The 25,385-nt window shown below is 52.5% G+C and overlaps 8 protein-coding genes across 8 annotated transcripts; 4 read left to right on the top strand and 4 right to left on the bottom strand.

Annotated features, from left to right (window-relative positions):
• Positions 1 to 139: 139 nt before the first annotated feature.
• PG986_009362 (uncharacterized protein) lies at positions 140 to 1,704 on the bottom strand (the record flags this gene model as incomplete). Its single annotated transcript, XM_066845584.1, has 6 exons — positions 140 to 454; positions 502 to 633; positions 691 to 1,011; positions 1,071 to 1,228; positions 1,279 to 1,640; positions 1,688 to 1,704. The coding sequence occupies 6 exons, from the start codon at positions 1,702 to 1,704 to the stop codon at positions 140 to 142; spliced, it is 1,305 nt and encodes a 434-aa protein (XP_066697982.1).
• Positions 1,705 to 4,088: 2,384 nt separating this feature from the next.
• On the top strand, positions 4,089 to 5,139 carry PG986_009361 (uncharacterized protein; the record flags this gene model as incomplete). The annotated part of the gene is made up of 2 exons (XM_066845583.1): positions 4,089 to 4,397; positions 4,486 to 5,139. The coding sequence occupies 2 exons, from the start codon at positions 4,089 to 4,091 to the stop codon at positions 5,137 to 5,139; spliced, it is 963 nt and encodes a 320-aa protein (XP_066697981.1).
• A 340-nt stretch (positions 5,140 to 5,479) lies between these two features.
• On the bottom strand, positions 5,480 to 6,706 carry PG986_009360 (uncharacterized protein; the record flags this gene model as incomplete). Its single annotated transcript, XM_066845582.1, has 1 exon — positions 5,480 to 6,706. The coding sequence occupies one exon, from the start codon at positions 6,704 to 6,706 to the stop codon at positions 5,480 to 5,482; it is 1,227 nt and encodes a 408-aa protein (XP_066697980.1).
• Positions 6,707 to 7,332: 626 nt separating this feature from the next.
• On the bottom strand, positions 7,333 to 8,240 carry PG986_009359 (uncharacterized protein; the record flags this gene model as incomplete). The annotated part of the gene is made up of 3 exons (XM_066845581.1): positions 7,333 to 7,396; positions 7,463 to 7,621; positions 7,699 to 8,240. 3 exons carry the CDS (start codon positions 8,238 to 8,240, stop codon positions 7,333 to 7,335), a joined length of 765 nt encoding a protein of 254 aa, XP_066697979.1.
• A 3,432-nt stretch (positions 8,241 to 11,672) lies between these two features.
• PG986_009358 (HC-toxin efflux carrier TOXA) lies at positions 11,673 to 13,764 on the top strand (the record flags this gene model as incomplete). Its single annotated transcript, XM_066845580.1, has 6 exons — positions 11,673 to 11,954; positions 12,026 to 12,050; positions 12,121 to 12,288; positions 12,374 to 13,014; positions 13,078 to 13,651; positions 13,712 to 13,764. 6 exons carry the CDS (start codon positions 11,673 to 11,675, stop codon positions 13,762 to 13,764), a joined length of 1,743 nt encoding a protein of 580 aa, XP_066697978.1.
• Positions 13,765 to 14,445: 681 nt separating this feature from the next.
• PG986_009357 (uncharacterized protein) lies at positions 14,446 to 15,011 on the top strand (the record flags this gene model as incomplete). The annotated part of the gene is made up of 2 exons (XM_066845579.1): positions 14,446 to 14,701; positions 14,767 to 15,011. The coding sequence occupies 2 exons, from the start codon at positions 14,446 to 14,448 to the stop codon at positions 15,009 to 15,011; spliced, it is 501 nt and encodes a 166-aa protein (XP_066697977.1).
• An 893-nt stretch (positions 15,012 to 15,904) lies between these two features.
• PG986_009356 (charged multivesicular body protein 5) lies at positions 15,905 to 16,549 on the top strand (the record flags this gene model as incomplete). The annotated part of the gene is made up of 1 exon (XM_066845578.1): positions 15,905 to 16,549. The coding sequence occupies one exon, from the start codon at positions 15,905 to 15,907 to the stop codon at positions 16,547 to 16,549; it is 645 nt and encodes a 214-aa protein (XP_066697976.1).
• Positions 16,550 to 17,246: 697 nt separating this feature from the next.
• Positions 17,247 to 20,399, bottom strand: PG986_009355 (WD domain-containing protein; the record flags this gene model as incomplete). The annotated part of the gene is made up of 1 exon (XM_066845577.1): positions 17,247 to 20,399. The coding sequence occupies one exon, from the start codon at positions 20,397 to 20,399 to the stop codon at positions 17,247 to 17,249; it is 3,153 nt and encodes a 1,050-aa protein (XP_066697975.1).
• Between the last annotated feature and the right edge of the window lie 4,986 nt (positions 20,400 to 25,385).

Here is a 25,385-nt window from a genome sequence, read left to right as displayed (position 1 = left end):
CTATTCAAAAATGAATTCTTACCGTCCCGTTACATTCGATCTAGACGCCCACCCATGAACACATACCCACTTACCTCCCGATGTATTTGTTCTTTCTCCTCTGTGAGTGCCAAGTTGCACACGTCCATAACATGCTTTGTCATGGTATTGCAGTTGCTTTGTGCTTCTCACTGTAAGGGAGCACCGGTCCAGGCTGCATGCAAACCTGTTTGAACCTGCCAAACCTGCCAAACCTGCCTTGGCCCTCGTCTGGCGGTAGTGAATGCATATACAAGGGTTCGTTCTCTTGCTCCCACCCTCTTTGCAGCACCTTCCTACCAACCCAGGCGCTTAGCCCAGTAAGAAAGGTCAGTGGAATGGTGACTTCAAGCCATCTCATCATTGCCGTCTCAGAGTACGAACCGCCAGGACTACCGGCGTCCTGGTATTTGATGATGTCGGTACTAAAAAATGTCTGTAACGGTTAACGACGTACCGGCAGTGCTGGAACCTAACACTTACCGAGACGAAAGTGGCAGGCAGATATACAAGCGTCACAATTGTTATGATGAGCATCATAGTCTGCTCTCGTTCCATTCTGTGGCTGACCTTCTCCATGCGGAATGCTGACTGGCTTTGGAGATGCTGAATGACCTAGATGATTTGGTCGGTCAGTTGACAGCTTACTTGGCAGACTTCAGGATGACTTACCAATTCCCTCCGATCAGAAACACTTTTTACTAAGGCTTGAGTCCGCTTCACCTCCATGGCGAATTGGACATTGATGGCCTTGACCTGAGCGGTAAATGATGCCACTTCCAGAGCACAGTCGCCCTGAGCCTTGAAGCTCTTGTCCTTGACAATATCCTGATAAAATTCCAGCAATGCCGAAATTACATCAATATTCCCCTCGATGGCTGCGACTGCTTGGCCTGCTGCTTCCTCCCATATCTGGAGGTTTTGAATATCTTGGGGCGTGTACTCTTTAAGGGCGCTGACGTACGCAGCACGACCCCAAACGGCCGACCGACTCTGGAGGTTGCATGAGACCCAGCGACATCTGGACGCAAAGGACATATGAATGAACTTACCTCCTTGTCCACGCATCTTTCGAGCCAGCCAATATACCCTCTCCAATCTTCTCTGGACCAGAGACAGTACATGAGGTGAGCAAACAGGGAAGAGCGAAAGGATTCTTCTGGTGTCCCAGATGAACGGCACTCAGGCGGCGATTTAGCACTCATCAGGTCTTTGAACCTTCTTTGCAGCTCCAGATCTGTTCCCCCTTTCACGACTAACCAGAAAGCGTTTCCTTCATCCACATCAAATTGATGGTGGATGATTGCCTGGCGATGGACCATTCGTCAAAGGTAAAGTTGTCTGGATGCGAAGTTTTCAGGTTTACACATTTGAGATTGTAACAGAGTTGGTACTGCTCGCCGCTTCGGCCAAGTCCCTGAACTGTGTTGCCATCGAATGACTTGGTCGAGATTGGCTGTGCACTGAACCCGCTGAAGATTAAGTCGTTGGGTTGGCTCTGTTGTCCGAATAACGAGATGAACTGCACAATATTTGGCATAACCCCATGATAGGTCATTAGCTCGCCAAACATTTCGGGAGTGAGGAGGAGAGGAGCCCTCGAGTTGACAGCAAAGAGGTTCCTACTCAGGGGTTTTAGTATCATAACCGATACCGATGATCGGTGAACCTTACACAAAACGGCATTTTGGATCTTTCTTCCTTGCTGTTATCCTGGTCGGGACGCTGCTCCTGTCTCTATCAATCCCGAGATAGTCCGTTAACTCGGCCAGGTGGTGTGCATTGCACTTAGCGACAGCTTGGATTGTCAGCTTTGGTTAACTCGTGACATATCTCGGAGGCGTTTTACCTCGGCCATCAGCCGTGATGAAATCCCGAATCACCACTTCCCATTGTGACTTATCGGGCTCAAACAGGGTTCTTTTGATGGAATCGAACTTATCCCCGAGAGCTTCCAAGGCGTACGGAAGACTGTCGACAGATGTTGAGATGGCATTCCGTGGAAATGTTTGCGACTCAAGTAGGGAAGCTTGAAAGCGTTCTGGTAACTGAAGATTGGTCATATTGACTTGCTTTGAACAGTGTCGATCTAGATATCGGGAACTTGAGTACAAACGCAACAGTCCTGAACTCGAAACGGGGGAGGTTCGGCCTAAAATCTAAGCTCATTGGGCACAGCCGAGTCGCTCCAGCTGACAAGAATGATGCCTTGCAGGCGCATACACAGACAATTACGCGCCTTGGTATTTACCACATACAATTCATACAAGTCTCGTGTCCCCAAAATGATTGAGCCACATGTAAGGCTATTTGGAACGGGTTTGTGAATCCAGGGCTTTGTCAAATCCCGATCGACCAACACAAAGTCCGCAAACGCCACGACACGACACCGAAGGCACAATCGATGTCCATTCCGCGAGAAAACAGCCCAACCGCCTAGAACAGCCATTTCAGGGGTCCTGCATAGCCAATGTTATGCGGTGCACACAGTGTGCGTGTCTCTGGCCAGTTGTCTTTTCAGCCCGAAAAAGCCACCACCCCTCATTCCCGTATCCTAACAAGGGCCCAGGGAGCCTAACACCTGGCCCGAGAATTGGCCTCATCCGGCGAAGGCGATCGCTGAATATTTCTCTCATTGACAAGCCTTTGGATGGCTAGCTTGTCATCCTGGTAAACCCCCATCATCAGCATAACCGCACCCTCCAACCCTCCTAGCGAGGAAGCTGATTACTCACCTGGGTAAACTCTTCAGGAGTTTCAAATCGCCAATAATCTTTTTGTTCTACTGGGCTCCTGAGAGAAGTCCTCGTTCGGCCACTTCTTCAACAGAAAGTCGTCGCGGAGCGTTTCCCAGGTGAGACCCCTGTAGACTGACACGGTTTGGGGGTATTGCTTTGGCTTCTGAGCCTCACGCTCAGCTTGAGCCTGGGCTTTTAGGGATGGGATGCGCCTGATTCTCCCAATGACCCCGAACGAGTCCCTTCCCGTCAACCTTCTTCCAAGGCTCTTAATTGAGTTGACACGACCGTTAGGCTGTTTGAGTGGAGGTCTTGGCGTCTGTGACGCCGGATCCGTTTGCGGTGCCATCTTTCTCACTGGGCTCTCTATAGGACACGGAGCGGCTGTAGAAGTCGGGTGTTCCTGCTCTGGGTTACCAAGGTAAGCGGGCTCAGCAGACCATAAACAAAGGCTAGGGATTCGGCCTGGGGGCGAGTCTGACCTTTATGATCTCCACGGGCTCTCTGACCGCATATGTAAATACCTTCTGCTGTCTTTTACATTGGTCCGCTAATGGTCGCCTGTAATGGTTGCCTCACCTTGTTGCCCTAAGATGCGGCAGGTGAGTTGGCGGGGGACTCAACAGCACCGGGGCACAGCCTGGATTGGGGGCGCGGCTTGGGGAATCAGCCTCACGGCCTGCCCCTTTCAATAGGGACCATCTCACAGGAAAAGCCAGCTATCTGAGCCTCGTCTTTTAGCTCTTGGCTTGCTTATCCAACCTACCATTGAGATTGACACAATGTGCAAGAGCTCTTCATGACGATGTCACGATGACGAGACTTTCGCAGCCGAATAGCAACCCCTTTCTCAGTTTCCTCAGCGGAGACAGTCAACCCGACAGTCAGCATGATGCGATTTTGGCTACTACACTATCTTCCTTGGTGGGTTTAGACAAGGACACCAAGATTGGCTCTCCGAAAAGATATCCGCAGAATTGAATGCTTAAACTATTCCCTCAATCATTCTCGCTCACGTTTACCCAACAAGGTGACTGCGAAACTGTAATCATGCCAATAGCTAACGTAGCATTGCCAGTTCTGCTATGGACAGATCCTGGAATGAAATAAATCCATCCAAATACTATCGTGGTATATGTTATATTCAATGTCTCATCAACAGGCAATTATGTTCATAAAGTTACGAAGCAAATGGTCCTCCCTGAGGGGGCCATAACTCGACTGAAACGCAAAGTAAGAACACACGACAACATGACAACCAAAGAGGCAGCGCCTAGGACCGAGGAGTCAATACCTCCAGCAGAAATCAAGCCGCATACAGAAGTAGCCAAGATGTCATCTATCAGCCAATCACCCATCGCAGACAAGGCCCCCGAACCGCCCAGCGCACTGAATATCCCCGAGCTGCTCGAGTCCATCCTCCTATACCTCGACGAGCGAACCCTCCTCGTGACCGTCCAGCGCGTAAGCAAGCCCTGGCACGACCTGATCGCGACCTCCCCGCGCCTCCAGCGGAAGCTCTTCCTACTTCCCGACGACAGCGCCGCCGCCGCCCGCGATCCCCGCCCCAACCCGCTCCTCGTCGCCGCCTTCCCCTTCTGCTTCGACGACATTCTCTCGCCGTTCCAGCCCCGCCAGATCGTCTGGGCCAAGTCGGACCTGCTCGCGGCCTCGCCGCCGATCATGGACCCGCGCGCCGCCGCGAACCCCCCTCTACCAGATCCCGCAGTGGCCGCGCCTCTGGACCGCGCCGCACGCCTTCGGCCACCCGCGCGCCAGCTGGCGCCGCATGCTCGTGCACCAGCCGCCCGCGCTCGTCTCCGAGGTGCTCCTGCCGACGTCGCGCGAGCACCCGCAGCGGTGGCACCCGCAGCAGTGGCTGCCGCTGTCGCGCCCCGCGCGCCGGCCGCCGGCGCTGCGGATGCAGGACCTGCTCACGGGCGTGTTTCGGGAGTTCCGGCAGGGGATTGGTAGTAGTCGCACCCGCGTGGACGGCGGCGGCTACGACGTGACCATCGACAGCTTCGAGTGCAGCGACGGCCCCGAGTTCCTCGAGGGGCCCGGGCGGGCCAATGTGGCGGGGTTCAAGGTGATTTGGCGCTTGCACGAGCCCGCGTATGCGCAGCGGCGGCGCGCGGTGGAGGATGCGCTTGGATTGGACGGCAAGGGCGGCTCGAAGGTGCCGGGGGGAGAGGCGGCGGCATGTCCTTGTGGTGCACAATGTGGAGTTGGAGAGTGTGGCTTCTCCGGATCAGCATTTCGAGCAGCTGAGAAAGATCCTGTTTCCATCGTGGCAAAGATAGTGGTGATAATGGCACACATCCAAGAGGATCGTGTACTAATTACTAGATATCAGTTCTCGATAGCGGTTCAAGGTCAATAACCACCGACTGGTCATTTATGGAGTAGTTGACGACGGGATACCTGGCGACGTAACAGTTGTTAGTGGCTCAACTGACGATGGAATAGATGTTGGCTGTTAGTAATAACTGCGATACTTCTAAAACACAAACCAAAGTAGTGTAAAGCTCAATGGGATGCACGTCTATTACCTATCTCCAAACGTGGTATATCCCTATCATAGCGGTACCGGTTCCAGCCCCGTCTTGTTCTCCTTGTGATGTCCCTGTGAGCAGTACTCAACGCATCACACTAGACCATGACCAATACGTGTCCAACCGGCAGAGGCAGGCTCGAGGTGGCTCCAAGGCTGGTTCTGGTTCTCAAACTGTGAAGTCTGCCCAATACAGGGTCCACTCCACTGTGAAGCGCTCCTCGCGAATGTCGGGATCGTGAGGGCAGCATGCCCCAGCCTGCTTGATCTCTTTCAGCGCTTTCCGGAACTGCCCGGTCAGTCGGTAGACTCGGGCCTTTTGCCGCAACATATCCGCTTTCTGCTCGGTACTGGGCCTCCAATTTGTGGCTGGGAAGACTCCCTTCCACAGCGCGTGGCTGAGGCCACCAAGGGCTGAGCCTGCGAGATCTTCGACGAGTTGAGGGTCGTCCAAGTTAGCCTCCATGAGGCGAATGATGTTTGTGCACAGCTTGCGGTTGGTTTCGCAAAACAGCTCCTCAACTTTGTTCTCCCATTGCCTGAGGAAGTTCATCGGTACCCAAAGGAAGTAATTTGACTTTCCGATGAATTCCATCTTCTTGCATGCGTTGGCCCAAGCCTCGCAGCTCTTACCCAAGAGGTTCTGTTGGAGGTGCTCATGTCCAAGCTGCTCCTGGTCGTGTAGGTCGTCCAGGTACGCATCCAGGGTAGTATTCCGATGCGACTGGGCCTGCGCCATGGTCTGTAAGGCCAGAAAAGACTTCACCGTCCCATTAACAAAGAAGTGCGGGAATCCGTGGAACTTATGGAATGGGGAGAGTAACGCCTGTTGTTGATGATCGGTGGGGTAAGACTCGTCCGTGCTCGCAAAGGGGTTATGGAGGGTGATCGAATGCTTGGTAGGTTTCCAAAAGTAATTGTTCTTGATGGCGGCAGTTTCCAAGCAGAGGCAAAACAGGTGAAGATGGCGATGGAGAATGACGAAGCTCAGTCGAGGAATGTCCTCTTTCGAGGCACTGGGTTGCGAAAGCTCGTATGTCATGATGAACCCCTTGCAGGCGTCGATGGTAGAACCACGTTGAATGACCATGGGTAAAGGTAAGTACTTGGAGGCGAAACCGGCTAAGAGATCAGGCCAATGCTGCGCTTTCACGGCGATGCTGACTCGTACAAATCGGTTGGTCTTGTAGAAGATCTCCCTGGCCTCGCTGCCAAGCTGTCGATTTGCACGTAAGATTGACAGATGTAGATCTTTGATGCCGCCATACCTCATGGCATGGCCACTGGAGTTGGTGGATGTGGACTTGGGGAGTCGGAAGTCGCATAGAAGAAGGGAATAGATCTCGTCGCGGATCTCCCGCGGGAGATCGAGTAGTCCAGTGGGAGACGACCCCATGATGATGACGATGATGGCGATGACGATCTAGCAACGAACAATCATCTGAGGCAGTCGTGGAGTAGACCGAAAGACTGAAGGCTCCACGTAGCTTAGGGTACGCGGTTGCAGGATTGAATCGAGAGGATAAATGGTGATGGAAGGGCTGATGGTGGTAGGTAACAGCTGCAGAGCACGGTAACATTTAACTTGGAACAATCGCCTGAAGTAGCGAATTCACCGTTATTGTTGGGTGGGTGAGGAGAAGGGTACAATCAGAGGTATTTACCTGCTCAGTGCTTCACGTAACGACCACCTTGAGCATTACATTTCAGACACTTGAAGCTGACACCTACTTTAAAGTATAGACAACAGCGAGCAAGCATGAAACCGACCTTCTGGGCCATACACGCACTTGTGAGCCGAAGATGTGCAGCGTTCCTAGTAAGCCAAGAAGAACTGCCACTAACATTTTTTCTAATTTGATGGTGACGGCGGTACTGGAGGAGTGCAGATATCGACGGGCACGCCGTAACCAGATGTCCACCATCCGGGTTATGATGTTTGGGCGATTTTAATCCAGCCTTCATCGAAGCAACGATCTAGGGTCCGTACTGAGCTCGCCGAGCCTGCAGTACTTCACCCCACTAAGCAAGAAGTGGCCGCCGTTCCATGTCTCCGGGAGTTTGGGGGTCAATGTCCTTCCGGAATCTGAGTATCTCGACATTAGTCTTGACAACCACTCAAACCATGTGGTATCGATGCGTGAACACTCACCTTGTGTATCCAACAAATGACAAGAGCCAAAAAGAACCAAGGTACGTCAAGGTCCATTCCAGGAACCCTGCGGGTCTGTATCGACCCGAGTCCATCAGCACAACAAACGACAGCCCGATCACGACTTGGCAGGCCATCAAACCCGTATTGAGGAGACACCTGTAACACAATGTCAGCCTGATTTCGCCCTTTCACTGTGTGTGGATCCGGTAGGACGTCCCCGGGGATGTACGAACCACGTCCGCAATCCGGCAAACTTGGCAGGGCCCCAAGTCTGGTCCCACCAGACCGCGGCCGTCAGCACGGCACTCAGCCCTAGCCCGCCAAACGTGCCCATGAGCAAGTACTGGTGCCGCACATGAGCATCCACAGTGTCGAAGATGCTCAGGAAGAACAGCAACACCGCCGCAGCGAGCCCCGCGACCAGCGCCAAGACGCTGGTGTTCTGGCGCCAGGCGACGTCGTCGACGAGGCCGTAGAAGGCGCGCGCGTAGCGCACGTGGTGCACGGCGAACACGGTGCCCGCGAAGCCCAGCCCGGTCACGGTGCAGCCGGCCACGAAGACGGGCTTGAAGGTGAAGGCCGCGATGTCGCTGATGAAGGGCACGTCCGGGTTCACCTGGCCCGGGTAGCGCGGCTGGCCCAGGGCGAGCCAGCGCGCCAGCAGGATGCTGATGGTGGTGAACCACGAGATGCCTGCGACGAGCGGGAAGAGCCACAGGTAGGGCGTGAGCGAGACATGCTTGAGGGCGCGCGGCCAGAGAGGGACGGTGGCCATCGCTGCTTTATCCAAAGGGCGTTGTCACCAGATTTCTCTGGTGTAGTTGGCAAGATGCCAAAATGAGTGTTAGAACATGCCGAGGAGAAGCAGCTTTTGCGCAAGACCTTGGGGGATTGAGGTGAGGTGGGATTCCCATGCCTCTTGTGCGTCATTGGACATGGGGGATCCTTGGCGCTAGTGGGCCATCGGAGCGATACGACAACTCGCAAGCGCTTCGTCGCCATCGGTCATCTGCTTTGGGTATATATGGTGACGATCACTCGATAACGTAGCCAGTCATGCTTGTGTCTGAGGTGTCTGAGGTGCCTGAGGTGCCTGAAAAGCATCGAGGTTGATTCAAGCTGGATTTGGTAGTTAAACAAAGCTCCGATTACTGTCTTAGCAGTTGCTAGACTTATTTGGCAACTCTCTTCCTATTGGTGAATGGAGGCTGTTCAGGCTAGGATATACCCTGTAGATGGACCAGGGGTCTTCCTCAAAAGGTACTTCATAATCACTACGTACTATAACAACTACTGGGCCTGCTTCTTCTCCTCACCCTCAATGAAAACGACGTACTTCGAAGCCAGATCAACCGATCAGATCGTCAGGATCGGGGAGATAGCCTTCTGGTTAGTGACCCCTGGTGTCGTTGTCAGATGGTGCTGTGGCTCGAACGAGGCTTGCGCCGGGAGTCGCCTTCATCGAGAAACTGGCGCGGCTCCCACGTAATCATAACCTCCCGAGTCACTAAGACCCGGTCCACTCTCGACGTCAGCCCCGGCCAGCACACGGGCACACGGGCGGCTGGACGCCATATTTGCTTCTATCTCGTCGAGGATGATGCTCGGAGGCGCGCTCCAGGTCGAGTCAAATGTCGGATAGGCGGCTTCTCGAAGCCGAATCACGCTCGACAGACAGAAATACAGGATAATCCAGACGCTATCAAACATGTAGAAAAGCATAATGTCAGTAATTCAGGCGCCTAATCGCTATAATCATCGAGGCGAACGCCTGAGAGTGGCTTTACTTGCAGGTAATCCTATGAGCAACAGCCACATGAGTCCCCTTGGGTTTGCGTCGATGTTTCCTTCTGGAGATAGGATGGCACAGGGACCAGGGAAACCAGGAGGTCAAAGATCATGTTAATAGCGCTATGGCAGGTAAAACTGGCAATGACTGGACACGGCATCTGGTTTCTAATTCAAACTCCTAAAAGATGTAGATAGGGGAAGCACGGTACCCGGAGCATGAACGAGAATAGAACACTCTAGATTTAGGAGCTCTTCCGTGAATTCACTCGATCTATTTTCGATGGTATTGTAACAAAAAAGGACTTCTCCTTACTCCACGTCGCTAAAGTGTACACCCCGTTGGCTGCGTATAATAGCTCGAGTAACGAAGGATGAATGATGATAAGCCATAACAACTAGTCTAAAGGATAGATCAATCCCGGATCCGGCAAACTGGCTTAATGATATGGGCAAGTTCTCTTTTGTCTATACCCCATAAGGTCCTTATATTGATCCAGCCCCCAAATCTCTACCCACCCAGGAATGTCCAACTCCAGAGTGCAGGTACTGGATATCTCATGGGCAAGTTAAGTTTCTTAAGTTGGGGTTGGGGTTACTTGGCTTCACGAGTGCAGCTTCATTAACATCTTCTGACGCAGCTATGAAGCCGTTGGGTCATATAATAGATATCATCCCCTTTATTTCAGGTCTTGGAAACTGTCCAGTCGAGTAATTGTCTCACTAAGCAAGCAATAACAAAAGGGGTATGAGTGACAGCTCCAATAAACATTGCTATTATTGATAATACTATATTATTTCCGGCGTAGTTTACTTCCAACCAAGCTTGATTGTGACCTCACCTGTCCGAACGGTTGAGTGGCATTCTATCTTTTCGTTTCGTATCTCTTACTCCTTCTACTTTCTTGACTCAAACTGTGGTGCGTGGTTATTATATCCCTAACCGCCTATCCAGTACTATAGTCCTCCTTTGGAGATGCGTAAAGTTACATATCGTGTGTTATAGAGATTGTGTCACATGCTTCATAAGACGACATTGGCTCTATGACATCCCACTTTCAACCTGCGTTTCTCCCTCTGACAAATAACGCATTCCGCCCAGTCCTCGACTGCAGACATCCGAATGCATATTAACCAACATGACAAACAAAGTACCGTTCCTGCAGTCATCCAGATGCAGAAACTCGCCAAACTGGGTGGCCGCACAAGTAGGTGGTGACACCACACTTTCGGACAAAGTGGCAGCAGTGCAACGCATCACATCTCCTCCCAAAACTGCAAGATCGGATGATCGATCCTGCGTATCACTCACCTTTGGAGTACAGAGCGTCGTAGACAGCTCGTACCGAGTATTCGAACTAGCCAGCACCATCGAGGAACCAGGTACATCTCCATGTTGCCTGTTTCCCCCGAATATGCAGTTCCACCAGCGGGAAACGTCCGCCAAGCCAATCATTGACAAGGTTCGCTTGTCATCACCAGATATCTGGCTCGCCTTTACAGGACATGGTGGTTTTGTGTGACAGGCTTACGGAATGGTGATTGTGTACCGGTGTGGCGTAGGCATGTCGGCAGCTTCTTTTTTGGTTCTTATGTGTCAGGTTTTTATTCAGTCGGCATCTAGAACTTTTCTTCGAAACTACCGAAACGATAAAGCCTCGTGTAGTAAGACATCGAACCCAGAGGGCTCGTACATGGAATTGTAGGAGATTGAGCTCGGCTCTTCTTCCAGGACGCGTTCGAGCCCGCTACCGGAGACACTTCATCCAATTGGCAAGTTCAAAAATCATGAGCATAGTACAGCAATATCCTTACTCATGGTCATCTATCGCAGAGCTTCATTATGCATCCAATCTTTTTCATGACTAGGACAACGTGATCTGGGCCAACGTTGCGCGACGACGAGTCGCAAAGACTTTCCACAAGCGGATGTGAGCCTCTGCGGTTTGCTTGTGTTTACCTAGTTGCTGATGTGCCACAAATGCGAGGGCTCTCATGTGTTTTCACTAGCGCAAGATGTAGCCAGCCTTAGCGGCTCTTTTGTGCACCATGAAAGCGCTTTCAAGCATGCAGTGTTTGCTCAGCGATAATATCGGATACATGGAAATGTGTTATGCTTGCTGTTTGTTCGGCAGCCTCCCTGTTCCGACCCGGGTCTTCCGCGACAAACATGCCTGAGGGTACAGTTTAGCATTTGATCCTGCTCCCCCTTTTCAGTGTAATCTTCATATCGACTCGAGACTAGATTGACCAATAAGAGAAACTGAAACACAATTCTCCTTTTCCTGCGCCAGAAGGACTCAGGCAGTGAGCATGTAAGAACATGTCAGGTAAGTATATGTACTGCCTCTCCCCCTGTGACTTTGAGAGTACTGCAACCGGGTGTTGTTTCGCCCCCTTGTCGACATCCGAAAATACGATGGCAACCACTCAACCTGCGAATGCCTCCTTGATTGGAACTCCTCACACAACCTCCCACCGAACCGAGGAGAACTCAGCTGCTAGGGCCGCGGTGACCCCCTCGACTCCCTCGACCTTGGACAACAGCGGCTTCCCAAGCCCCCTGTGCCAACGAGCAGTCACACTGGAAGACATTTCGTTTGACGAGAAGTTACGACCAAGAGAGCAGGAGAGACTCCCTCTTTACAAGGATAGTAGAAGGAGGTTGGTTTTCATCGGTATCTTGATAGCTTGGTTCTTCGTAAGCATCTACTCTTGTTCTCCACAACCACTCCGGTTAAATGTCATGCTTACTTCTGTTCGCCGCTCTAGAAAGGATTTGACGACTCGGTGATAAGTATGAAACCAATCCCCGGTCAAGCAAGGTATGAGGGATGAGCCCCATCTGACTCATGGGTTTCATAAAGCAACCATTGTCCCGGCTCTCAGTCGCAGATTCGATGCCCTCGGTCTCATCGCCTGGTTCAGCGCCGCCTACTTCTTCCCTCAAGCATGCCTGGCGATAGGATTCGGACGACTCGCCGCAGTGGCCAATACGCGTATGCTTGTGGTTATCGACGGCATGTTACTCATTGGTAAGCGCTCCACTGGGCCGGGCTGTTTGCTTTCCAAAGCTGCTTGCTGACGCGGACTTTCGCATTCCTTCTCTCTATGATATAGTCGGCTCCATACTGTGCATTGTAGCCAACTCAGCTTCACTATTCATCCTAGGTCGAGTCATCACCGGCCTCGGCATTGCGCTGGGCTTCCCGCTCTGCGCCACAGTCCTCATATGCATCACCTCCCCGAACGAAAGACCATTGTACATGGCCGGCTGCGTCGGGGTGGACGTCATGAGCCTGGCCTTCGGGTCACTCCTCGGCGGATTCTTCGAGACCAACATCGACTACCGCTGGGTGTTCGCCCTGACCATCTTCGGCGCCGTCATGTCCATGGTCTTCATATACCCCTTTCAGCAACCAGCTAGACCAACTGACCATTTGCCGGTCTGGCAACACCTGCGCCGTTTCGACTTCATGGGTTTCGGTCTCTTCCTCGTCTGCAGTATCTGCCTCTTGCTCGCTTTGCAGATGGCTACGCAGAGTGGACGATGGGACTCCACCCCGGTCATCGTGTTATTTGCGCTGTTTACGGTGACGTTGCCGATATTCATACTCCAGCAGCGTACGCATTGCCATCCTGATGACAGGCTCTTGCCTCGCGGCATATTCAGCAGAGATATGTCCCTGCTTCTAGGATTCGGGTTATCCACCATGTTTGCCATGTACGGCGTGTACTATTATCTTTCGACATACTTCCAGGTACGCCACTCACACTACATCCATGGTTTATGCACGTTGGAATACTAACCTGGATACCATCAGTCTGTCCACGGGCTCTCCTCGTTCGACACCGGCGTCTGCCTGTTGGCGTTCTTCATTACATCGGGGGTTGCAAGCCTCGCAACGGGCGCCAGCACCGAGTTCGTGACATATGCGAACACCATCATCCTGATGGGCGTGACGCTGGCCTTGGTGGGGAGTGCGTTGTTGACGACGCTGGACCAGAATACGTCCCGCATCAAGGCGTCTCTCCTGACCATGATATCGGGGTTCGGGTTCGGCACGGCCCAGACGCTGGCAGTGGTGTTCTCTCAGAGCTGGGTGGCAGAGCATCTCCAACCCCTGACCGTCTCCATCGCATTGATGATGCAGCTGCTTGGCGGCACACTGGGGCTCGTTCTTGGCGGCTCGCTGCTGAACATGCGGGTACGTGCTGGACTGGAGCATCTGCACGGCAAACTGAGCGAGGTCCAGGTGGCAGAAATTGCGCAGGGGTCTTTGCCACCGGAGGTTATGGAGTCTTTACCTACTTCAGTGACGGTGGAAGTCTATTCGATCATGGCTCAGGCGGTGCAGAATATTTTCTACACCGCTACAGGGGCGGTTGCAGTGGCTGGTTTGCTTGCAGTCTGTATGCGATGGCACAGGATCAAGACTAATCCCTAGAATATACCAGAAGATGAGCAACAGTGGCTTGTTTTGGCAGCCAATACCAGCTACAAGCAATAATGTCTTTTGGCTATAGTGGTAACAAACCTATAGTAACAAGCCCAGCAAATCTCTCTCTGCTATAGCATACCCAAACACAAGTCAGGAATTGACGTATTTTAACACCGAGTTCGTGCTGAACCGACTGATGGATTGGTGAGCAAAACTGCAATAGGGAACTGCATACCAATTCTATGAGTATCCACATGTGTACTTGCGTGCTTAAAGAATTAACTGTTCATTTCTGTTTTTAGAAGGTATAGGAGTTTATCTGGTTCGTTGCATTCACCGTTTTCACGTACCAAGTAAGTCAAAAGGAAGTTTAAATTATCTTCCTCCTCAACTCTTTAAGACAATGCTCTCGTCCATTTCTGTTAGACAACCGAAGAATATGAAAAACAAGGACATTCTGCCGAAGGGCTCGCCCTATCGTCACCCCGAACTGATCTTCACCGGACGGAATGGGAACCTTCCGGAGGATTTTATCTTGCGACCAGGCTCGATATTCGTGCTTGCTCACTGGAAACCGCAAACTATCATATCCCGTCGCGTGGAAGTACTCGTCGAGCTAGTCTGGCGAATGTGGCAATATGCCGGCACCAAGCACTTTTGGAGCTCATTGCACGAACTTGGCTTAAACAGCCAACTGTTGTGAGTGATGATGTTGAGCGCATCAGCTCAGCCGTCACTACTTAATACCGCATGGCTCGGTTGAAATACCGCGCCGAGCACTTCGCCGAGCACGGCGAGCTGCCAAAGGCTGAGCATGGCCTTGCCAAGGCCATGGACTGGTGGATTGATCGCGTTGTGGAAAACATCAACGTTGAAGCGAGTCTCACATCTGACCATCTCGACCTAGGCCCTGCTAAGCGGGATTTCTACGGTCTCATCTCGCACTACCATACTCAGATTGCCATGAGCCCTTTTACAGTTTTTCATCATAGGACTGGGATTCCCGGTATGCAGAAGATTCACAAGTTCCAACGTGGCATGGACAAACGCTAATTAGCTCCATGCATGAAGCTTATCGTTCCTGGTTAAATTCACCAGAGCTGAAAGGGTTTCCACGACCGTTTGGCATTCCGCCGCCGCGGATCACGAAGCGAGGTGAAGCGTATTGGGTCGCCATGCGTCAGAGTTCCAAGGAAGTGGCAGACGGCCTCGAACCACTTTCAATTGAAAAGGACAAGACTGCCGAGGCAACCGCTTCGCCTAAAAACCGCTCTGCCCTTGAAGCTGAGACTACGGCTGAACTCGACAATATATAGAACGAGATTGCTGCCCTGCGGCTACGCAGGGCCAAGGTTACGCTGCGCTTGGCAGACACTCGCTCGACCCAGTAAGGCGCAGTCTGAATTACAGGTATTGATCAGAATGATAGGAGAAGCCCACGAGGCGCGTAAGGTGTCGTGAGGTGCATATTGCTTCTCATCGTCGAAGACTGGGGTGAAAGAGGGAGGGGATACCCGAGGCATGTGGTGATATGCAATAAATACCATGGGGACGCCCGCTGGCGTGACTGGGCTCTATTTTGGAAAGGGGTGGGAGGGGCCAGGGGAAGCACGGGAGGACGACGTCGAAGACATCAATATCAATGGAACGTAAAAGACGAGCATTATTCGACTCATATCAAGTACTACAGTAGCAAGGCATTTACATAGATAATTTACTGGTGGGGGGATCTCGAAGATTATGACCTTCCTTCTGAGCAACTGTGTTGTTCAATTTGGCATGTTGCGTGCATGGCACTCAGGCGATAAATAATAGGGGGAGGATTGTAGTTAGAAAGTACGCTTAGGTAATCAACCAGCCAGGCTGTCGACCCATTGATATGATAAGATAAGTGGCCGACCGCCTACCGCTTCAGCGCCAAGCTTCGTCATTGCGATCAGTCCGCCTGCTCAATCAGTACATCCCACCTTGTCTTGTATGTTAACTTGCCGCCTAAAACGCCCCAGGCCGCGAACCGTAACGAGTTGGGTGTCCTCAGGCCACGACCGTCGCGAAACACAACCTGGCGAGGCAACTGCGACCACCAAGAAAACTTCACTGAGAACGAGTTGCCCATTTCTCCCTGGGGAACGGCGAATACCTACACCTGCACTCCTACTACCCCACCATTCTACGGCCGGAAATCCAAACAACAACGACAACCGCCACCATGAACCGCCTCTTCGGCAGCGGCAGCAAGGCGCCCAAGGTCAACCTCCAGAGCGTCATCGACAGCCACGACAACCGCGCCGGCAAGATCGACGTGCGCATCGCCGAGATCAACAACGAGCTGGCCAAGTACAACGAGAAGCTCTCGAAGCTGCGCGAGGGCCCGGGCAAGCAGGCGATCAAGCGGCGCGCGCTGGACCTGCTGAAAAAACGCCGCGGGCTGGAGCAGGCGCGCGACCAGCAGACGAGCCAGAGCTGGAACCTCGAGCAGACGCAGATGATGCAGGACAACATGAAGGGCGTCATGGCGACGGTTGACGCCCTCAAGACCACGAACAAGGAGCTGAAAAAGCAGTACGGCAAGGTCGACCTCGACAAGATCGAGCGCCTCCAGGACGAAATGGCCGACCTCATGGACGTCGGCAACGAGATCCAGGAGTCTCTGAGCCGCGGCTACGACGTGCCCGACGACGTCGACGAGGCTGAGCTCGACGCCGAGCTCGAGATGCTCGGCGCCGAGATGGAGGCCGAGGGCGGGCTTGGCGTCGATGCCGGCGGCGTCCCCGACTTCCTCAAGGACGAGGTCCCCGAGTTCATCGACGAGCCGCCCGAGACCACCGGCAAGGTCCAGGAGGCGGCGCGGTGACCTGGCTGAGCCCTGACGACTTGTCACTCAGGAAACAACAACAACAACAAGAAAAAGAAAACCACAGACTTGATGACGGAGCTGTTCGGCGGGTTAGGCTATCTGGCCACTTTGGGCAAACGATGGCGGTCCTTGGTCTATTGCTGCGTTTTGGCGTTTGGAGGATGGGAGGGAGGCCCCAGTCGTTTTTGTTCCCACCAGAAGTCGCATGGTAACTTCCGATGACGACGCTCGCGCTTGCATTCACGTGTGATTTGCAGTCATTTGGAGCGGTACCCTGTTTAGAGGCATGAGGAAGGAAGTACTCCAAGGAGAAAGAGGGCAGGCGACAAGTTCGTATACCAAAGCAATCCATTTACTACTACTACTATTCAAATTTACCACGGCCCTCCCTAGGTGACGTTCATGCATGTCCCAGTGATAACAGCGGAAGAGCGAAAACCGTAAAAGTGTCATTGAGTTCATTCCGGTCGTAGCGAGTCTAGTATGCTAATTACTTCTTAATACAAATTCATGCGCTTGAGAAAACCACAGCCTCGTTCCACTTCATTTCACCTCCATAGTGCAGCTCGCTTTCATAACACCGCCGCTCTTGAACAGCAATGCCGACGTGGTCCTAGCCAGGCACATAGCTGTATACTAATACAAATAGGACATGGTGTGAAGACTTAGCCCACATCTAACCTGTTGGACAAATCTATTCCACCGGACCAAAAAAACGGCACGCCTCTTCGAGCTCAGGGTCTCCGTTGTAGAAGTCCCAGCCCACGATGGTGGACGTTTGGCTGCAGCAAATGATTCGTCGAGCGTCGAATTGCAGCTTGAAAACTCTCGGGTTCTGGTCGGCTGGGGCAATGTGCGGGTGGTGCTGTGCTGGTACAGGTGCTGGGGCAGCCGCGGTCATCGCCGCAGCCATGGTCATTACTGGCTGAGCGGACGGGTTTCCTGCGGTAGCCAGCTGTTGTGCCTGCGCCTGTGCCTGTGCCTGCTGCAAAGCTGTCACATGTTGGGGTGCCCCGTTAGCCACAGCGGGCGGCCCGGCAGACGTTGAGCTACTGGTAGCCGTAGTCGTTGAGCTACTCGGTACTGTCGTGCCAGGGACGGGCATGGCAGTTCGACTGCCCGACGCTTGATTTCTCGATCGACTGCGACCTTGCATCATAGCGCTTAGTCGTGAGGACGAACCTTGCGGCGTGGTAGGCGACGGGACTGCAGTGGATGAGGAAGTGGCACTGGGCGGGCCTGAGCCGCCAGGGGCTTGCGCTGTGGGTGTTGTAGAACGCGCGGAGCTCGATGACGATGGTTGTGCAGACTGGTGGTGCGTAGGCGCAGGAATCGGTTGATCAGCTGCAGCTTCCCGGATCCGATTTTGAGCAACCTGAGCCCGTACAAGGGCTGTTGCGACAACCTGCCTAAGTTGTGACCTGTTTGCAGGATTGGGTTCGCGATCAATAGCTGTTTGCAGGTGACTGTGGTATGTCAACATGGTCGGGAATTGGAGAAGAGTGCTCTGAAGCGCAGCAGGGCCTTGAGGGACAGTCAGATCAATCATCCGAGTATAGGAAGTGTTGGTCTGAGGTGTCACGGTGGCGTGGATAGGATGTTCGACATGTGTAGCATTGGGCGCCTGCTGTACGGTTGGGGGTGCACTGGCAGGAGGTAACGGTCTTGCTGGTGTAGCTCTCATAACCATGGGCGCTGGTCCGCCTGAGGAAGGCGATGGGGCGCGGGTGGCTGCCGATTGTCGCAAAGCGGCGGCGGCGGCATCCTCTTGGCGGAGCGTATGGGCGCTTCTCCAGACGCCTTCCTTGTCTCTGCGCCAGATGATGATGGTCTGGTCGTAAGAGCCCGACACGATTCTTCCGTAAGGGCCGCCGCCGCCACCAGGAGGCAACTTCGCGCCATACGCAGTGATATCTTCTGGCCTTCGGCTGCCAGCATTCAGGGACTTGCCCCGAACGTTGTGCGTATCGCCTAACCGGCCGGACTCGACCGCTCTGAAATACTCCTGGTCGATCTCCCGGGCAGTCTGGCGGTCTTCTTCGGCGCTATACGGGAGATCTGCAAAGCCCGCCTGGACAGTACGCACTAGATTAGTATGGGCACGAAGGCTCGCTACCTCCAAGCCCGTCTCGCGGTCGAAAACCTTGACTTCATTATCGCTACTGCCGCTGACAATGCGCCGACCATCGTATTGAACACATGCGATTCCCTTGTTGTGGCCAAGGAACGTTCGGCGGCAGGTTTGGTGAGGCCAATCCCAGACCTTGATGTGCCTATCGCCGCTTGCCGACACGATTTCGTTGCCACATATTTGCACGGCATTCACAGCTGCGCCATGCCCTTCTAAACAGCCGATTTGTGTGTAAGGTGGCTTGATAGGTAGCTGGCTCAGAGCAAAATCCTCATGGTCCGGATGGCGAATGTTTATGGGTACAGGACTGACGCCGTTGACGTTGCCGTAGCCCAAGTCGCCTGCGCGTAGCGGGGTTCGATTGAAGATCTTGATGGTTTTATCCTTGGAGCAGGTAACAAGAATTCGTTTGTCGAACTTGACGTTCAACACAGACTCAGTATGCGCCTTTCTCAGTCGTTGGATTGGTTGGCCCGTAGAGAATTTCCAAAGAATGACGTCCGAATCACTGCTGCCTGACACGATCAAATCATCCTCGGGGTCAGACTGGAACTGTAAGCACAGCACTGAGCCAACGTGACCTCGGAGGGGTTGTCGCACGAGACGCCGGGTTTGCATGTTCCATATGCGAATAGTCTGATCTCGGCTCCCGCTTACGAGGTACTCCGAGTTGAACTGCAAACTGTATACGCACTCCCCGTGACCTTCTTCGGGATGGTTTGGGTGGGGAAATTGGAAATTGGTGAACTTTCCCGTCTCCCAGTTGTACTCCAGCCGCCGCCTCATGGCGTATAACCATTGCCAGTTGATTTTATAGCGCATGTCTCTGGCGTCGTACGTCCAAAGTGACGAAGTCGGTAGCGACGGCAAAGACAACGAGGGCACCGGCGCTGGCGCCTGCTGCTGCCCGTCATCGTCGGCTCTTACTTTGCCCTTGCCCTTGATATCAGCCCGACTCTCCGGGGTCGACTCGGGCATGGGGCTGGGCGACTCCATCATCAAGTGGCCTAGATGTTGCGCGACACTGGCGGTGCTCTTCGAAGATGAAGTGCTGCCGTTGACAGCCGGACCACCAAACAAGCTTGTACCGGCCATCTCCGTATCGTCAGCGTCCATCCTACCGTCGTTATCGATGTCCATGGCATCGCTCTGGATGATGTCCTGAGGCGTCGGGTCCGATATGGCTCGTTTCTTGTGCGCATGGCCATATTCGGAGGACCGCAACCGTTGCGGGTGTATTACGCCGGTGTTTGACAGGCCAGCATTCATCCGCTCCTCAGCCGCGGCGATCTCCCTGGGCAGAGCGCGCCACCCTTCCAGGTAGAATAGCTTCTCCCATAGTTTGCGATCCGCGGCCAGCTCGTACCAGCCCCGACAACTGCGCGCGACGTGGATGAGCGAAACGGGGTCGAGGTAGCCAAAGATCTTGAGGCAGATTTCCGTGGGGAGGTAATCGACAAAGTCTATGTAGAGACGAGGGTTCAGCTGCTTCAGGACGATGTCGGCAATGACCGTCGTGGGTAAGTCGCCAAGAATAGCCATGGCTAGTTGGGTTTTGTGAGCTACGGACAGGGTCGAGAGTCGAGGAGCCAGCCACGAACTAAACTCGGTCGGTGATTGCAGGCCGCGTGGTAGAGCGAGAGCGTTATTGTCGGCAGAAAGCGGGTGTTCGCTATAACCCTCGTCGGGCTCCGGGGCTGTAGGGAAGGGTTCCATACCTACAGATGTTGATGGGATGTCGGAAGAGTAGGGGTGGAGCGGAGGGTAAGACGGAAATGCGAGAGCACGTATCAGCCGCGCGCGCCGGCGAGTCCGCAGGTTTAGGTTTGAGGCTGGCAGGCGGTATTAGCCGTTGGTTCCAGTTGTTGACTAGTATTGATGTAGATGCTGGCTAAGATGTCTTGTCGCGACAGAGGATGTAGGTTAGGTGGACTGTGGGGTTGGTGATGGCGCAATGACACCAGACTAGATGGGAAAGGGCAAAGACGGGAAGCTAAGGAAGCGTGCTAGGCCCGACAGACAGGCAGCGGTTTGATTAGAGTAAACAGTCCCCCAGAAAGTGGCAGCTGGGGATTGAACTTGAACTCGGACGGTGTAGTCAGACAGGACAACAATGGACGGCTGCTTATTGTTTGTGCAACAGGAGGGAATCGGTTTCCTTTAAGTAAGACAATGGGGATTTCCAGTGAATATTATACGGCTGAAGCAGCCAGCCACGCGGATGTGTTTCCCGGCATGCAACGGGCAAATGATTGTAGAAGAGCTGGTTGTTGAATGATAACGGGCGCAGATGGAGGTGGAGGCGCGTGGATTGTCGCCGGCGGAGCAAGTACGTGTACCGCAGGCTTAGGTACCGATGCATGCATCCAGTCAGTACGTAGGTCTGGCTGCCGGTATGACTTATTACAGAACATCAGGCAATGCCTAGGACTCGTCCACACAGCACACAATCCGAAAAGAGCTCAGCTAACCTACGAGTACTATCAACGACCAAGACTATTGCCATTTCGGAAACAGGTTTTCTACTTCGCGTGTAGTGAGAATAGACTGAACTAATAGACGCATGCAATGTGGAGAGGAGCTTTGCAGCCGCATCTCGTCCCTGAAAGAGGCAAGGCAGAAAACAGGGACGGGATGACGGCTTCCTTGCTGCCCACGGTCCAGACCCCAGATTGCCAGACACACCCGACGCCCAGGTCTGCAAGCTGGGTACTTGTACAGATGTACTTGATTGTCTGAATCAATCACCAAGTCTTCCAGCTACCCGTGGAGTTTGTACATGTTCTTTGGTTGGGAGGTGTGGATGTGTGTGGGGGAGGTGTCAGAGAGCGACTTCGCAGCCAGTTCCCCAGGAAAATGATGTTCGCTATCGCCATCCTTGACGATGTGGGAAGACTTATAGCCAAACCGGGCCAGATCTCGACTGTGCCTGTTTGCAGTCATTGCTCCCCGCCATGGGCTCCCTCCATGTTACCAGAAAGCATGCGTGAGGTTACTTTGTCCATTCCATGCCATGAACGATGATCCAGAATCCACTTCGAAAGGCCGCCCTGATTACCCTGTGCCAAGCCAATGTCCATGGTTTTATTCGCCTCTGCCAACTCTAGATGTAGAGAAGATCCAGGGTCGTTCACCATCAACAGCAGTTGCTACGATTTCATCATACCCTGGGAATACCAGCCGCTTGGGGTATTCTTTTCCGGTCAAGGTGGCCGGAGGTGGGGTTCAGCAGTTTCGGGGAAGCTTACGACTTTCGGTCCTTTGAGAAGGCCAAGCTCGACAGCTTCCGGAGTACCCTTCTATGTTCATATATTGGCTGTGATTCTGACAAAACCCAATCTTCACATTATTCACCTGTCATCCATTGTATTGCCTGATTACCGAAAATCGCGGTCGTAGGCAATGGTCGACTCGCTGCCATCATCCTACATGTAACCTAACAACCAAGGCATGCCAACTTTCTGCACATTTGCGATATACCTTCTTTGTGATTCAAAACAGCTTCGTGCCTCACTATTCCTCTGCCCAATATATAAAACACACTACAGAGTATCGAAAGAGCTTGAATTTATATGGCCTTTTCAATCATAGTACTGTGGAGGTTTCCCACACATCCTGTTCATGTGGGGTACATGTAGCCTACCTCCAAGGAGATAATGTGCCAATGCCATATATATTCCGTAGCCTGGTCGAACGAAGTGTCACTCTCAAATATCTCAAGGCAATATCACAGAAATGAAGCTGGGGCTTCCCCGAGGAGCTTACTGGCTGTCTGGCCGTGAAAAGGTATCGACATCCTGAGCCCGTAACTACATAGACAATGATTCGCTATAAGCAGGTACACGAGATAGATGAGCAATATGTCAATCATCCGGGGATATTTAAATATCAGCTACTTATCTAGCTATTTTCTCATGTTATACTGAAGCGAGAATGTGTGACTAAGACTCAAAGTGACTAGACAGGTATAGGCAAGCCCTCGATCACTTACAATGATGCGGCTGCAAAATCGTGAGATGCCTAAGTGCATGAATCCTAATCTGCCTGTCGGAGGGCACATATGCTTGACTTACAATGCACGTATCGTGTTTGAGCTGTAGGAAGATGTCAAATTGGATGCTAATGGCAGGGCCTTTCATGCCCTATGTCTATCTATATGGAAGTCAAGTCACCAGATGAGACGACATTTAGAAAACTTGGAGATATGCGCTTAACTGTTGCCTTACAGGCAGTGGTACCCAACAAGAGATGGACGAGATGTGACTCAGAGGCTACAGTATTCACAACTAAACCTTACAAATCAGGAGTATTCATGCTCTTGAGGCTGATCGAGGAAACTCCCTTCTCTTAATAAGTCATGGCATAAGCCAATGTAGATACTGGGCGATATCAAAACGAGCCTGGCAGGTCTACCCAGTCCTCTGGTGCCCTTCGAAAACGGCGGCCTCAATTCTTTCATAGGTACACATACCTTGGGCCACCTTCATCGTCGAGATATTTTGGCTAGGCTGGCCATGAATCCATTGCGCAAATTGGCAATGTCCCGTACGGGCTGAGTAGATCCTGTCAGCGTATGCATAGTATGATGGTGCTAGTTGCAATCACGGATAGCAGAGAACGTCAGGATGTTTTCCGTCCTCCACGATGCTTCACAATAGATAAAGGGCGTATTTTGACCTTATAGCAATCCTGACTGTCGTCGCGAGTTCTAGCAACCTCCGTCAGACTTGTCGGGGCTTACAATGGGGTCTGTATTCGACTGATAACAGAGGACATGAAGCACCGATAACGACGACTCTATTCTTTTTCCAATCACAAACGTAAGATTATGTCATTGTGGAATACATATCTCATAATGGAAGTAAAGCAGACGGACGTCGGCGACATGAGTAGGATTCTTGAGACCTAATAACTTACACCTACCCTGTCTTTGACCGCTGTGCAATACAGCAACATGGACAAGACTGAATTCCTGGTTGAGTTGGAACCCCTTCCAAGGACGTTACGCCATTGATCAAGTAGCTGACTTTCCATACAAGGAGATCAGTCATGCCTTGGATGTGATGTTTGTCTGGAGAAATAAGCTTTGAATACCTGTCTCTAGCTTCGTTCTCTCTGGAGTATTCTTTAACGTCTTACATGTACGGAGGGTTGCCATAGTCCACGGGCTCGTCTTGACTCAAACGTGATACCCCGTGGCTACCATATCATAGCTGACGTTGGCATACTGAGGGTAGCTGTTATATTGGTATTGATCGCTGCTTATTGATGCCTTGTCAATGGTTCCAGACAGCATTCGCATCCGCATCTCACCTCCCGGGAGAGGAAGGGGGGCTCCTTGTGGATTTCCAGGTCACAGGCAATTCTTATTCCCTTGGCATGGAGAATAGCGAAGGTGTTTTAATGCCTGTGGATTTATATGTAATTGGCATCTAGTAAGGGATACCATGCCATTCTCTATACGCATCAATCATAGCGGAAGACCGAATGGCAATCTGCAAATGAGACCATGCCGCCTCCCCGGAGTACCAGCTTCTTTAACGTGGCCTGGGGCAATGTCCGTCCATCGAAGAACAATTCGTCAGCACCTCCAGGCAAGGAGGGAGTGCCTAGACCTTCTGGCCCACAAGCATCTCCGACTGGGTCAAATCGATCATCGACTATCCCAACGAGATGGCAATCGTTGGTGACGGCCAAAGCAGTGACATCCAAAAGTTGGATAGTGTTTGCCAGCCGTTGCTCACTATCTTCATACATTGCGTAGCGGTGAGATGTATTTCAGGCGATAGCTCCTGCCCGAGAGAATGCCAAAAGAGAAATCCGATGTTGGAGCAACGGATCTCGTATCGAGATTCTTATTCCCGCGACATGCCAACTGCAGCGACATGCACTAGGCAAAACTCAACAGAAAATAGGAACGCGGCAAGTTACGAAATATGAGCTTGATCTGCCGGCCGATCCTGCCGAAACACAACTTCCCCGGATCTTCAGACCTTCAACAACGAGATGCAGTGGCGTTGATGTATATATGTTGTTTCCTTGTACGTAGCTACATAACTGACCACTTGACGAAGACATAGTAAGCGGCCTATACGTGATGCAAGACACATCCCTGGAGTAAGTGACAACAGTATCGTTCCATGGCGAAAGAGGAAGCATAGTTGGGCATATGTTACCCATGTACGATCGACGCGGGCACGGGATGGAGCGCGGACGACAGAGGCGGGGGAGCTAGGGATAGTCACCTGGCAAATGCATACATACTCGCCGATGCGCTCCCTCCCAATGCCAAACTGCTGGAACAAGAAGGTGGTCTGTCGCTATGATGTGCCATCTGAGAGGATGCGTCAATGCGAGAGCTTATATTAGGTTAGATCATGCAGCCTGCTGGCAATGCTTGTGCTAGTTGGTCACGGTTGTTGGATCATGCACGGTCTCAAAGGTTAGATACTGTAGGCAGAGCAGGCGTATTCAGACCTCGCCGGGCCCAATTATCCAATGGCATTGCATGGCTGTCAGACTCAGCTCTATTCCTTGGCGATGATGCAGTCTATTGCTCTGTCCCACCGGCTAATAGTACCGGAATATCTCAGTTGTTGGCTTTGTCACAAGGTTACCAGCCGCATAAGACATTTGTCGTACATAGGGGAGAGACAAGACACACAGACTTGAACCATCCACCACCACACCACCACATCACCA

Source organism: Apiospora aurea (genome assembly GCF_038362705.1).
Source record: "Apiospora aurea strain CBS 24483 chromosome Unknown utg000006l_segment0_segment0, whole genome shotgun sequence".
Lineage (NCBI taxonomy): Eukaryota > Fungi > Ascomycota > Sordariomycetes > Amphisphaeriales > Apiosporaceae > Apiospora > Apiospora aurea.
Note: the sequence above shows the minus strand (reverse complement) of the source record. Positions and strands in the feature narration are given on the sequence as shown.